Source organism: Macrobrachium nipponense, chromosome 6 (genome assembly GCF_015104395.2).
Source record: "Macrobrachium nipponense isolate FS-2020 chromosome 6, ASM1510439v2, whole genome shotgun sequence".
NCBI lineage: Eukaryota > Metazoa > Arthropoda > Malacostraca > Decapoda > Palaemonidae > Macrobrachium > Macrobrachium nipponense.
The window spans coordinates 69584444-69598731 of NC_061108.1; the positions used below are offsets into that span (position 1 = coordinate 69584444).

Sequence of the window (14288 nt, forward strand, 5' to 3'; positions counted from 1 at the left end):
TTTTTCCAGTAATACTGGCCCATAGGCTTGACTTTTTAAATACAATAATAACCATGAAATGTGTTGTAAAAAATCATCTGTTGTCAGCGAGTGTTTGTCTGCAACTGTGGTAGAAGCACACCCAACCCAGTAACCCCTGACCCTTCATAGGTAGGCTATATGGAGTCATTGAAAAGGCACTGTTACACAGGAACCACACTGATCTGTCTAAGAACATCATATTGCCAATACGTTTTAAAGGAAACATATTCCCAATAGAAGACATCAGCGATGGGCTGTCAGGGTCATCTTTAGGTTATGCTGTGCATCCTTTATCATTTTAAATTTTTGTAGTCTCTCAGCATTTTTAACATCATTTTATTACTTTTTATAATTAGATCCAGAGCAGATATTCTACCCTTTGCCCATTTCCTCACTGTACCACTTACTATCAGATTAACTTTACTTTGGGAATAACACAAAGCTAAAATGAATCCACCAACCATCATAACTAAATCAAAGTCTCGGCTGCGAACCAAGACTGTTGCACTTATCAATAATAATTCCCCTGGGGTATAGGTTATTCATAAAGTAAAGCAAATTCGAAATTATGTGATAGTCGTGAGTATAAATAGGTCACGTGTGTTTAAGTGACAAAACTTCGTACACACATATGTGTATATATATATATATATATATATATATATATATATATATATATATATATACATATAACTATATATATATATACATATACATATATATATACATACATATATATATATATACATATACATATATATATATATATATATATATATATATATATATATATATATATATATATATATATAGGTGAATACAAGAAAATCATAGGCAGAAATTCGTACAAATTTCTCATTAAAGGACGAACCTCTGTCAATTATTTTTCCTGTAGTATTTGCTTATATTATGAAGTCACGTGCCTCTGCTGTGATTTTTAAGCACATATTATATATAGATATATATATATAATATATATATATATATAGATAGATATATAGAAATATATATACATATATATATATATATATATATATATATATATATATATATATATATATATATACATATATATATATATATATATATATATATATATATATATATATATATATATATATATATATATATATATATGATATATTCATATGTTATATATATAGATATATATATATATATATATGTGTATGTATATATATATATATATATATATATATATATATATATATATATATATATATAAGTCTATCACATTAAGGCTTCACTGCCAGTCCTGGGAGTGGGAAGTCGCTGGTTCGCGCCTGTCGATGGCCAATTCTATTATCACTTAATAAATTCCCCCTCGGTTAAGCATATATGAAAATATATTAATTCCGAAGTAAAGCGAATTAGATATTAAAGGACATTTGTAGTTCGATATATATATATATATATATATATATATATATATATATATATATATATATATATTGGCTCAGTGAAATAAATATATAGGAGCTTCAGAATGTGTTCATGATACAATGAGTAAAAGGGATCAAGTTTATTAGCAACGAAACGTTTCGCACATGAAACCTCTGTGCATCATCAGTCTGTGAAAGAGCAAAGAGACACATAAATAACATTCAATGATAAAACAATAAAGGAACTCACACATATTAAAATAGTCTTAAAAACTACAAGGAACAAAGTAAAAAAACAAACAGCAGGAAAAGAGAGAGAGAGAACAACCCAAATGCCAACCGTCCATAATGTAGAGAGAAGATGGAATGACCAAAAATCAGTTGACGGTGACGACGTCAGCTATGCCAAGTATAGAGTTGCTGAGGAGGCATTGCTATTGAGTGAAGGAACAAGTTTCTTAAAGTATAATGACTCGAGGGTAGTTAGATGGTCAGGATTTTTTTCAATAATCTATTATTGTGAATTGTTCTTTTTGGATTTCTATTTACAATTAGAAGCGTGGTTTCTGGTATTGGAGAATTCCAGTTGTTTTAGTCTCTGACCAGTACGGAAGCTGAAACCCAGATGGCTACAATATCTTACCCTTATCAGCCTCTGAGTCAATCCAACGTAAGAGCCCGGACATCCAGGGCAAATAAATTTATATATGACGTTGGATCTCATGAAGGGCTGAAGGTGGTCTTTAAAATTAAAGAAGGAGCCAATTGTACATGGATTACTTGATATAAGTTTGACTCTGAGACAAGGAATCTCTTGTTCAATGATTCGTGTGAGATTGGACGAGAATTTGAAGTCAGGCATTTATGGGATAGCTGCATAAAACAGTTTCTTAGGAACATCAAAATTAGGTAATGGTGGCTGAAAGAATTTGGTAAGTATCTGATTGATTATTCTTAGAACTATTTCTTGTGGGAAAGAATTGAACTTAAAAAAGCTTAACAAGAACGTGATTTCATCATGGAAAATTTTCTAAGAAGATGAATATTTCAGGGTTCTGTTAACTAATGTGTGAATTGTATTAAGTTTAAAAGATCGCTGACATGAGCTATAAAAATTATTAGTTAGTCCTGTAAAGGTACGTTTTCTGTTAACGGACGCAGCAAATTCAGAATTGGATTTTGTTATTTTCAAATCCAGGTAAGGTAAAATCCCCTCATTTTCAACTTCCATTGTAAAATTAATATTTGAGTGAGCATTGTTCATAAAATATAAAAACAAAGAACACTGCCAAGGATGTTGAAATGACGCAAAGGTATCGTCAACGTATCTACGATAAATTGAGGGTTTGAAGTTGAGATCACACCGGTTTAAAAATTTGTATTTTAAGTCCGACATAAAAAAAATTGGCAAAAATGGGGCTTAGAGGAGATCCCATGGCAACTCCATCGACCTGCGAATAGAGTCGCTCGTTAAATATGAACAACAAGTTAAAACCATGAAAGATTGTGGCATCATTAATAAAAATCTTATTCAGTATAATACTAATAGACTCATTAAGTGGAATGTTTGTGAAGAGGGATTCCACATCAAAACTGACCATTTAATAGTCTCCATCTTCTCTAGTGATTAACTGTTGAAATTCAAGCCCATTTTTCAAAGTAAACTCACTGTAAGCAGCCATAATTGGTCTTAAAGGTAGATTATGTTTATGAATTTTGTGTTGTCCATAGAGTATGCTGAACGAGGAATCGGTAACAAAAAACATTAAGAAACTTGTTCCTTCACTCAATAGCAATTCCTCCTCAGCAACTCTATACCTGGCATAGTTGACGTCGACACCGTCAACTGGTTTTTGGTCATTCCATCTTCTCTCTACATAATGGACTGTTGGTGTTTGGGTTGTTCTCTCTCTCTTTTCCTGTTGTTTGTGGTTTTACTTTGTTCCTTTTAATTTATAAGACTATTTTAATATTTGTGAGTTCCTTTATTGTTTTATCATTGAATGTTATTTATATCTTTTTGCTCTTTCACAGACTGATGATGCACAGAGGTTTCATGTGCGAAACGTTTTGTTGCTAATAAACTTGGTCCCTTTTACTCATTGTATCATGGACACCTTCTGAGCTCCTATATATATATATATATATATATATATATATATATATATATATATATATATATATATATATATATATTGTTATGGCCTCGTTGGACCACAACACACACTAGGTCTACAGGACCATAAATAATCAAAATACCACAAACTTAGGTGTTCAAAAGGCAGCAATCCACTAAGGTGGAAGCAAGCCCAGGTAAATGCAGCACAAGAATAACTCAAGGGGGATAGCAAAACAAAGGAAAAAAAGCCAATATATATTATAATTCAATAAAATACAGGAAGTTAAAACTAGGCCTCTTCAATAACATTAAATCACAAAATCACTTACACAACATGTACCCAAATGATTAGACAACGCATTCAACCTCTGAAGGAGGAAAGGGGGCCCAGAGAGGAATAGAATATAACCAAAAGAAAGGAATAACCTGAATTTTACACTCTAAAGGATGATGATGAGACGATGAAGGTCTCCTCCCATAAGCACTCCAATAAAGGCAGAGGACGGCAAATCACAATACAATTACTATAGAGCCCTATCAGAAAATTCATCTGACTACTGCAGTGCTGCCGTGATCCTAGTCATCTTGTTCATAATCATGGACGCCGTGATCCCAGTAATCTTGGTCAATACTTTTTATAATAAATGGATGACACGCCTTACCGTCGCCAAGCGAGGCCCCTCTGGCAAGTACTGCACCAGAGGCAATAATAAAATGGCAGAGATGTGGAGAAACTGCCACAGCTGAAGATATATATTTTCTGAGACTTGCTGTAAATCCGAGAGAGATAGCAGGCTCACAAGTCAGGGTGCAGATACCAACTGCCTGCAGCTTGGAAATCAGGTCTCAAGTCAACTCAGCAAAGCCAAAATATGGAGGGGAGAAACAGGGAGGATTAGTCAACAAGACTACACAAAAATACCACTGGAGTGAGGAGACCCCTACTAACAAGAAGGCGAATTAACAATGAACTTTACAGCCTTCAGAAATGAAAGAGGAACTTAAAAGCTAACCTAAGTAAGCTAATACATTATAAAAATCCTAAGGCTTACTTACAATATATATATATATATATATATAGATATAATATATATATATATATGTATATTATAGATATATATATATATATATATACATATAATTATTATATATATATATATATATATATATATATATATATTATATATATATATATATAATTCATTTAAACATGACAGTTAAGCTATTCCTCAGCAGTACAAACCAGAAGGCGCAGAAGAAGACAGCATTAAACATAAGTTACTTTATTCCACAATACAGCATAAACAAAATATTTTTTTACTGTGTTATGCCAACAAAAAAATGTGTTATGCTGTATTGTATATCGGTTTTTTATATTTCATTTTAGCTTGGATGATGAGACATTGGTCTCGAAACGTCCCTGTGGAATAGAGTAACTTTGTTCTTCTTCTGCGCCTTCTGGTGGTATATATATATACATACTACATATATATATATATATATATATATATATATATATATATATATATATATATATACACCTCCTAGGTTACTGGTAAGCAACTGTTATTAATCCAGGCAAGAATCTGTATAACCATGGAAGCATTCTAATCTTTTCCTGTTGAGACCAAATGATGGACGCTTGGCTGGTTTGAAGTTGGATGAAGAAATTAAGGCTCCCAGACTCCTTAACCAGCCTCAAAGTCATGAAAGAGTCATTTTTGTATTGTATGCAATGGCAAGGCCAGCTCATTTTCCTTCAGAGTATAACAGTTTTTTTATTTAGATATATTAACATAAAGTTTTATGGAGACGGGGTGAGTAAGAGGTAGCGTCTGGTTACTTTGTAATTCAATGTCAGAAATTTCTGACAAGACATGGACTCCCGCAAACAGAAAGGTAGCATCTAATATTAGAGGAAGACCGGCATAATTTTACAGTCAGGTGTGTTTTCTCACACCTGATAAACAGTTAACAATTCTTTGTACAAAATAAGGAAAGTTCTCCATTACATATGGTTCGAAAGCTTAAAGCTTGAAGTGTTTTACATGTAAATGTGGTTTAGATTTTACAAATGACATGCTATAGTTCCAGCAAACACATGAAAATCACTGCTTCAGCCATCCGTCCTTGATTTGTGTTTTCTGGGGAAACTCGATGTTCTGTGGTAGGTCAAATTTGTTGTTTTGGATGGTGGACGCCCAGAAGGTGCAAGCAGTGCCCTACAATGCAATGCTTTTTAATTACTCCCGAATCAACACTGTCACTCATCAGTAGATAACGTACTGTTTAATTTTAGTACAGGAAGCAGAGATGTTTCAGCAGGAGTAACGCATGTCACTTCAAGAACATGATACTTTTTAATGAGAATGCTGTGCTTTTAGACACAAGTGGCTTCAAATGTCACTAGTATTAGTTACACATATTTTTACTATGGTAAAACATGTTCAATCATGTGTCTGTAAATGAAACTATTTAACTTCACTTATAACCCTGTAAATAATAATAAAATTTTCTCCATCATCTTTTTTATTACTTCCATCAGCTTGATCTTTTATCTACTTTCTACTGACAGTATGTCAAAAACAAGTTTCTCTTTTCTCTCAAGTGAACTTATTATTGTCCATCTTTGAAAACAATTATAAGCATTTTCAACCATCAAGCTCGTTTATAAAGAAATCTGTAAGGTATTTCCCATTCTCAGTCACTTCATAATACTACTCCCACCAACAGTGCCAATTATATCTTGATCTACTATCTTTGTATTCATATCACCTGGCATAGCCAACCTTTTAGCTCTCCAGATGCAGACTATACCAATATTCCTGATCCACTTACACTCACTTTGACAACGTTGGCTTGTACTACAATCGGGATCATCAATGCAATCTTCCAAGTAATACATTTGTATTCTGTCACTTATTGCTTAGCCTTCCTGATTGAAAGTGGTCCGTGATCCATAATCTACCGTTCTTAGTTGCTCTCGCTGCCCCACTCCTACATAGGAAAAACTGCCCTCTCACTTTTATCTCATTAACTTGTACAGCATCCAACTCTTCTATCTAAATAAATTATCTATCATAGTTTATTATATTGTCTACAACATCCACATACGGCGTCTTATAACACAGAGAATAACACATGGTGCAGCACACCCATTGTCACTGATGATTAAGTAATTTTACATAAATCATCATATTTTTATGTCCTAGTAGCCTATATATATATATATATATATATATATATATATATATATATATATATATGATATATATATATATATATATATATGTATATATATATATACATATATATATATATATATATATATATTACATATATATACATATATATATATATATATATACATATATATATATATATATATATATATTCATAATTACAGTGCCAGGGTTAAAGGAAAATAACTGAAATAAAAATTCTGAATTTCTAAAAATTATTCCTTGTGAGGAATCTACACTCTTTCTGACTAATGGCACACAGACTGTGAATAGAAAAAAGAGAATGGAACCCTTATAGAAAGATGACCCATAATCACTTTCTAAGATAAGGAATGCATGTAACACGCATTCTGTTCAAAAGATTAATATGATTTCTCAAAGGGCAATCGGAAGAGATACTACAGGAGCACAGTTTTCATGGCACTTCACAGTGGGCCAGCAAGTGGACAAAATTAAATTTTTGACTTTTCCAAATTATCATGAGGATCATAAAAATAAAAAATACATACATTAGTGACAAAGGAATGCAATAGTATAGATTGCAAGTAGTTGTTAGTATCAGTGTTTTACAGGCTTAAACATGAGTAAACAAGTTGTTCTTGGCTGCACACTGTTTTTCCATACAAAAACATTTTATTGTTTCTTTAGCCACGGTTTACCAAAGGTGTGTTGTGGAGTAAACTCATATTTCAAAATTACTTTTTTGTGCATTATTGAATGTATTAAAGGTCTTGATCTTCATATTTATGATCTAAATGTTGGGTGCAACAGTGTTTGATATAAGTCCCTCAAAATTTGTTGAAAATTTTAGGCATATAAAAGTTTATGATAGAGCACAAAAAATTGCAAAGCTTTGCAAAGATTCCCAATGGTGTTAATAAACTGAATTGAATGAGTAATTGTCTGGACAACTATGAAAAAAATATTATCAAAAGATGAAGATATCAGGTTTAAGAGTAATAATGAGCCATTATATCTTTTTATTTCAGATATAGGACAATAACAAGGTGCATGAAAATGGATGTTACTAACCAATATCTGTTTAATGAAGCTAGTGAAGCGATAAAGAATGGACATATGCATAGTTTTCATGATGGTAAACAATATTAATTTTCTGCTTGGAAAGATTGAAAATATTATACGTGATGACGCTATAGCAACAAATATTGTGATTAACTTTCTGAAAAACTTAAGAATTAAGTGGAGAACTGTTAACAGAACCAGAAAGTTATTTCTAAGTAAGTACCAAGGTTGGCTTGATGCTAAAGTGTATCAAAACCCAGAAAATGAAACTCCTAAGAAAACTCGGGGACGACCTAGAACAGAGTTTTCAGGCCTCATCCGAGAAAACAAAACGAAGGAAAACTGCAGAGCTTGTTAACATATCTCCTCATAGGCTCACATATGCTACATCAAAAGTTCTAAGAAAGAAGGGACGATCAAGAATGGCTAAATCTTTAGCCCAAATTTCTACTGAAAACCAATGTACTTCATCAGAAAATATCACAGAGTGTTCTTTTTCTGCAAATGAAGCTCTGGCATTGATCTTAGACTGTGGCCTTTCAAAAAGAAGCTATCAAAATTTGAGGAATAAAACACTTGAGAAAAAATCAAAAGTTTTTCCTTCTTACAACGATGTTCGTTCTGCCAAAGAAGAGTGCTTACCTTCTCCTGAAAATTGGTTAGTAACTGATTATTCTGCAGAAGTGACCTTACAAGATTTATTAGACCACACAACAAGGAGAATATTTGAAGTAGTGTCTTTGAATGAACAGATTTAGAAATAAAGCAGTTCAAGTTAATTTGTAAAGTTGGATTTGATGGCACAACTGGTCAAAGTGTTTACAAGCAGATTCGAAGTGATAACCAAGAACGAGATGTAATTTTCGAGTCCTGTTTATTTGTAACTTGTATGGTACCTTTACAGCTGAGTAGAAAGACAGAAGCTAATGGGAAAATTATCTTATGGAAAAATGATAAGCCCTCATCACCATTTTTTTGCAGTCCTATAAGGTTCAAATTCATGAAGGAAACTTCACAGGTTTTAGTGGAAGAAGAGCAATACTTAAAAAATGCTATCCATATACTTAGACCAACTCAAGTTAAAAACGATGTTAGCGTCATTCATGATGTGAGCATTACAATGATAGATGGAAAAGTGGCATCCTCTTTATCCCTTGTCACCAACTCAATGCAATGCTGTTCTTTGTGTGGGGCATCACCTAAGCTAATGAATGACATAGAGAAAGTTTCAAAGAGACCCCTCTCAAATGATGGCATCATTTGACAGGATAAGATCTATGGAATGTTGCTTACACTTGTCATACAAGTTGCCTATAAAGAAATGGCAGGCAAGAACAAAAGAAGAAAAAGCAAAGGTTCAGCAACAAAAATCGAAAATACAAAAAGCTTTTCGTGATAGGACAGGATTAGTGATTGATATGCCAAAACAGTCAGGTTTTGGGACGTCAAATGATGGAAATACGGCTAGAAGATTTTTTCAGCTTGCTGAAACATCAAGTGAAATTCTTGGAATTAAGATAGAATTGCTGAAGAATTTGCACATCATCTTGTGTACTTTAGCATCTGGGTTTGATATAAATGTCACAGCATTCAAATCCTTCTGCATCAATACCGCTAAAATTTACGTGGAAGAGTACAACTGGTATTATATGCCTCAGAGTTTGCATAGAATTCTTATTCATGGAGGCTCAGTGATTGAACAGTTTAATCTGCCAATTGGACTTTACTCCGAAGAGGCCCAAGAAGCCAAAAACAAAGACTTTAAGATTTCAGAGAGTCATTTTGCCGGAAAATATACAGAAAAAAAAACTAATGATGACTTAATGCGACGGTTATTCTGCTCATCCGATCCCCTAATAACATCAATGAGAAATCAGACAAAAAACACATCTAAGAAAGATCTGCCAGATGAAGCTCGACTGCTCCTCATTACAGATTCTGAAATATCAAGTGAAGAACCATAAACATAATGAGACATGTACCTTAACTGAAGATCATGTACGCGCTTCTCTTACATAGGCTAAATGGCTTTTCCATTTAGCATTTATTCTTGCATTCCTTATCATCTTCAAATCATTTATTTTACTTGCTTTTACCTTATTTCAATGATGTAATCTCTTGAAAGGAAGCTTTTTTGTCGTTGTATTTTTATGTTCTTAATTGGCCATTGTACAAAATGTATTACAATTAAGATATTATTGCTTTAGTTTCCATGATTTCACTTATTTCCTAAGAAAATAAGAATTACAGAATTACCAAATTACAGAATATATGTGCTCAAAATCACCGATTTGTACTGATTTGATTTTTTTTTTCCTTTTATAATGGTTTAGAATAATGTTAATCCAAAATAAAGCTAGTTTTTGCACTGAAAGAATTTTTGTCCCTTCAAGTCCCATTCTGGCCCACTGTGCACTTGTGATGTTAATTCTATTATTCATGATAGCAAAGAAGTTGCAAGCAAATACAATAATCTACAGAATCAGTTAAGTACGTGAGAATATGGATCAAGAACTTAAGATTAGCGACACACAAGAACACTATTCAGTGGAGCACTGTAAGTGAGTGTGAGCGTCACTGGCAATCAAGGATGTGGCACCTGATATTGACACTGGCAGAAAGGTGAGTGGCCCTGTTTGTCTACAGGGGCAAGCACACAACGGGGCAGTCTACACGAATCTGCAAAGTATTTGACAATGAAGTGCTGATTTTCGTAAAACCAAATTTACACAGCAATTTGTGAGATTTTGTTTTATATCAAACCTTTGATATTACATTAAAGTGCACTAAGCATGATGCAATTTAAATAGCAAAGTATGTATTATGAGTATCTAATCTGGATCCACTTTTCTTTTCTTTTCCTTCTTCAGCAAAACGTAGATTTGGAAGGAATAAGTTTGAACACATAACGAAAAATTCAAAATGTTAATAGGAACAGCGATAAATAGAATAACGACCATTTTAGGATAGGACCCAGTCAGGAATTTCTCTTCAGATTTGTGAACGGGTTAAGAGCCCCTTGAAAGTATTTTCACATAACAAATTTTCTCCCCTTGTAACCCTGTAACACTGTACAAACGTAGAAAATTAAATTTAAACACCATATAGATAATCAAGAACAGATCATAAACTTTTAAAGCTTATGATATTAAATCTCACTCAATTATATATATATATATATATATATATATATATATATATATATATATATATATATATATATATCTATATATATATATATATGCGATACTTGTTGCTTTGCTAGTTGAGAGAGAATATCGTGATTAATGGGTAAAGAAGGCCTTTACAATATATATATATATACATATATATATATATATATATATATATATATATATGTGTGTGTGTGTGTGTGTGTGTGTGTGTGTGTGTGTGTGTAATTGTGAGAGATTCAACATTCAACATCATACTTTAAAAGTTTATTATCTATTCTTGATATCTGTAAGATGTTTAAATTTAATTTTCTTCAATTTCTTGAGCAAAACAAAGAGTAAGAATTCCGTCAATATTTGCGAAGGTTATTGAAATGTTAAGGTATGGTTCAGGTATTCTAACATTGTTTTACGTTAATTTTATTATTTTTCAAAAATTAATGTAATATTATGGAAAACATGAAATATTTGTTCCGCCAGATTTCTGAGAACTTTATGTTAAAATGTTCAAGTTGGAATGTATTATAGTCTGCCATGTATGTTTAGTGTTTAGTCTAACGTCTTCTTTGATAATATAATTGAACCAACTCCGCATTTAAGTATGGGACACTATTATAATTCTTGCATCGTCTATCAATAACATGGGTTTAGTTATAGATATCTTATTCGTGCCATACCGTATATAGAATTATTATCAAGAACGAATTTAACTCTTTGTTTAAAGAATTATCTGCATTTCATTTAGAAATTCTTTCTGTTGAAATTCTTCTTCATTACCAAGCCCACCTACATGAATGCTTATGTAGAATTAACCCCATGGGACTAGAGAAAATTTAATAATGGTGACTGATAAGCTGCTTGCAAGATTTATTGTTATTGTTGTAGCTAGGGTAACATTTAATGGGTCACGTATGAAGTCTTTTTAACTGTATTGTTTTTTATAACTCAAATAAACTCGCACGAGCGCCCTCACTCATACTCATTGGAAATAGTTCTTGCGTTACCTGAGCATAATGGCGTTGCAGGGAGGGCGAATTAAGAGAGGCAGTGGAAAAACTGCTTTTTACGTGAGGACTTAGGCATTTATTTAAAAGAGATATGGAGTCATGCAATTCTTTGCGAACTACCTTATTGTAGCATTGTAGAGCTTTGATAATCATAGAATATTTTCAACTGCCTTAGGATAGGCAGTTGGAAAATATTTTCATTTCTTTAATCATTTCATGGATCTAGTTGTCAGATGAACATTAATATTCTATATCAAAATTCTGTAGGTTGCTCTGTGTAAAAAAAATATAGGCTTTTCGAAACTTATTAACCGCTACAGAATATTAAGATCAAGGTAATGAAAAATATAGGTAGCTACGATAAAACTGACCAATACAATAACCACAGCGATTCGAGGTTTGAACGTCATTCTTGATTTTGCGTCCTTGAGCGAATCTCCTCTGTGGCTGAGTGTCTGGTCTTTTCATGCTCCTAAATTTGACCATATGGAGTTCTTTGTCGAATACATCTTGGTGAGCGAAGTTAAAAATAACTGAAACTTCATGAAATTAAATCTTATTAGCAGAAGTAGCTTGTCCCTGGCACGTGTTTTGAAACACTTGGCATAAACATCCAAGAACTTATTTAGTTTTCTTTTTATATTTCGTAAAACTTTATGACAAAAGGCAGTGTTTGGCACCTTGCAATGAAGCTTTTTATGCAGCACACCTCAATAGTGATAATGAATGGCAGAGTGTGATAACAAATGAACAAAAGACATCTGGACGTGTAAGGTAAAATTAGGTTATCAGTTGCCATTCTCCTTGACCAGGGCTGCACTCGGCGATTATGTTATTATCCCTGCATCTCTTGGTTGTGAAGCCGGTTAAGTTCTTGCCTTTGTCTTCGCCAGTCTGCTTTTCCTCGTTAGAAAGTGGAAGGAACAAGTTCTTCAAGCATTCAGAGTCCGGGAGCTTCTTTAGGAATGTGCAAAGTACAATAATGAAGTTAAAGTATGAAATTAACTGTGTTTTTGTTCACCTGTATGCTATACAACATTAAAACATTTATTGATAGAAAAGTTTAGTTCAGTGGTTCTGTGACTATCCTCGTTTACGTTAGATAAATATCGTTGGGTATTGATTGACATTGGTATAAATATTCACAGTTCCCAGGTCTCACAAGGCTGAAATTGTACAGCGACAGCAGGACTGTCAACTCCATTAGCGGTGTAACTCTCACAGGTTTACTGCCTAAACTTCTATCATTTCTCAACTATGTTGCAAAGAGCAATATTCCCACGTACGGAAAAAATAGAAAACCAAGGCAGAGAGAGGAGTAGAGAAAACTTCCTCAGAAATGTAAAATTAACATTGGAATTATTATACCGACCAAATAGTTTTCGCAATTAATCAGCAACTGAGAAGTACGTTCTAATAACAGAGGCGAGGGACACGGCCAATACTTGCAACCATCAAGACCCATAACATCACCAAAATGCTGTTCAAATGTTCACCTTTAATTATTACCAGGCAGTATAATTTTGAATGCATAAAAACGTTGATGGCAGTTCTTTGTTGAATTAAAGCTCACAGAAGATTGCAGAGAAAGATACCTATAGTTTGAGGATGTTCAAATTATAATTACCTTGTTCTAAATAAATAAAAAAGCATATACTACTGAGATATTGCTGAGGATATTATTATTATTATTATTATTATTATTATTATTATTATTATTATTATTATTATTATTATATTATTATTATTATTATATTATTATTATTATTATTATTATAGCTACAATTTTAGTTAGAAATGTAGAATGCTCAAGGGCTCCAATATGGAAAAGAACTTAGTACAGGAAAAAAGATGCAGAAATAATGAATAAACAATATACGAGAAGTAACGCAACGAAAATCTCCAAAATGCAACTCACCTGAGACTACTCAACAAAAAAGCATTTTCACCCACTTTGAACTCCAAAATTTACAATGCTTTAACAACTAACCTCAAAAGACCATTCCGTAATTGGGTCACAGATGTTATGTAGTTCTAGAACATATGCAGTATCGAACTTCACAAATGATAAGGCAAGACTGTCTTAGATTTAATTGAGAGACAGATTAGTCGAGTAAGATTTGAATGTAAAGGAAGATCAAAATTCTGAACAGTTTATGAAGTTTGCATAGTGAGTTAATGGAATGATGGTGACAGATATATACGGCGATCTGGAAACGCGACTTAAATAGAATTGAAGTCGAGAATAACACTAAGGACTAGTTTTAGTTGATAATAATTTCTTCCTCTCATGGGTTTGAACC

At 32.7% G+C, this 14288-nt stretch overlaps 1 protein-coding gene across 1 annotated transcript; it reads left to right on the plus strand.

Moving 5' to 3' along the window:
• The first annotated feature begins 7812 nt into the window (after positions 1-7812).
• On the plus strand, positions 7813-9069 carry LOC135216213 (uncharacterized). Its single transcript, XM_064251348.1, has 2 exons — positions 7813-8536; positions 8710-9069. Exons 1-2 carry the CDS (start codon positions 8042-8044, stop codon positions 9067-9069), a joined length of 855 nt encoding a protein of 284 aa, XP_064107418.1. The 5' UTR covers positions 7813-8041.
• The last annotated feature ends 5219 nt before the right edge of the window (positions 9070-14288 follow it).

Bases quoted from the DNA above. Each gene is read 5' to 3' on its own strand.
- LOC135216213 (XM_064251348.1), top strand. From the start codon at position 8,042: ATGCTAAAGTGTATCAAAACCCAGAAAATGAAACTCCTAAGAAAACTC. The intron at 8,537-8,709 runs GTAGTGTCTTTG...GTACCTTTACAG, and splicing joins CAACAAGGAGAATATTTGAA to CTGAGTAGAAAGACAGAAGC.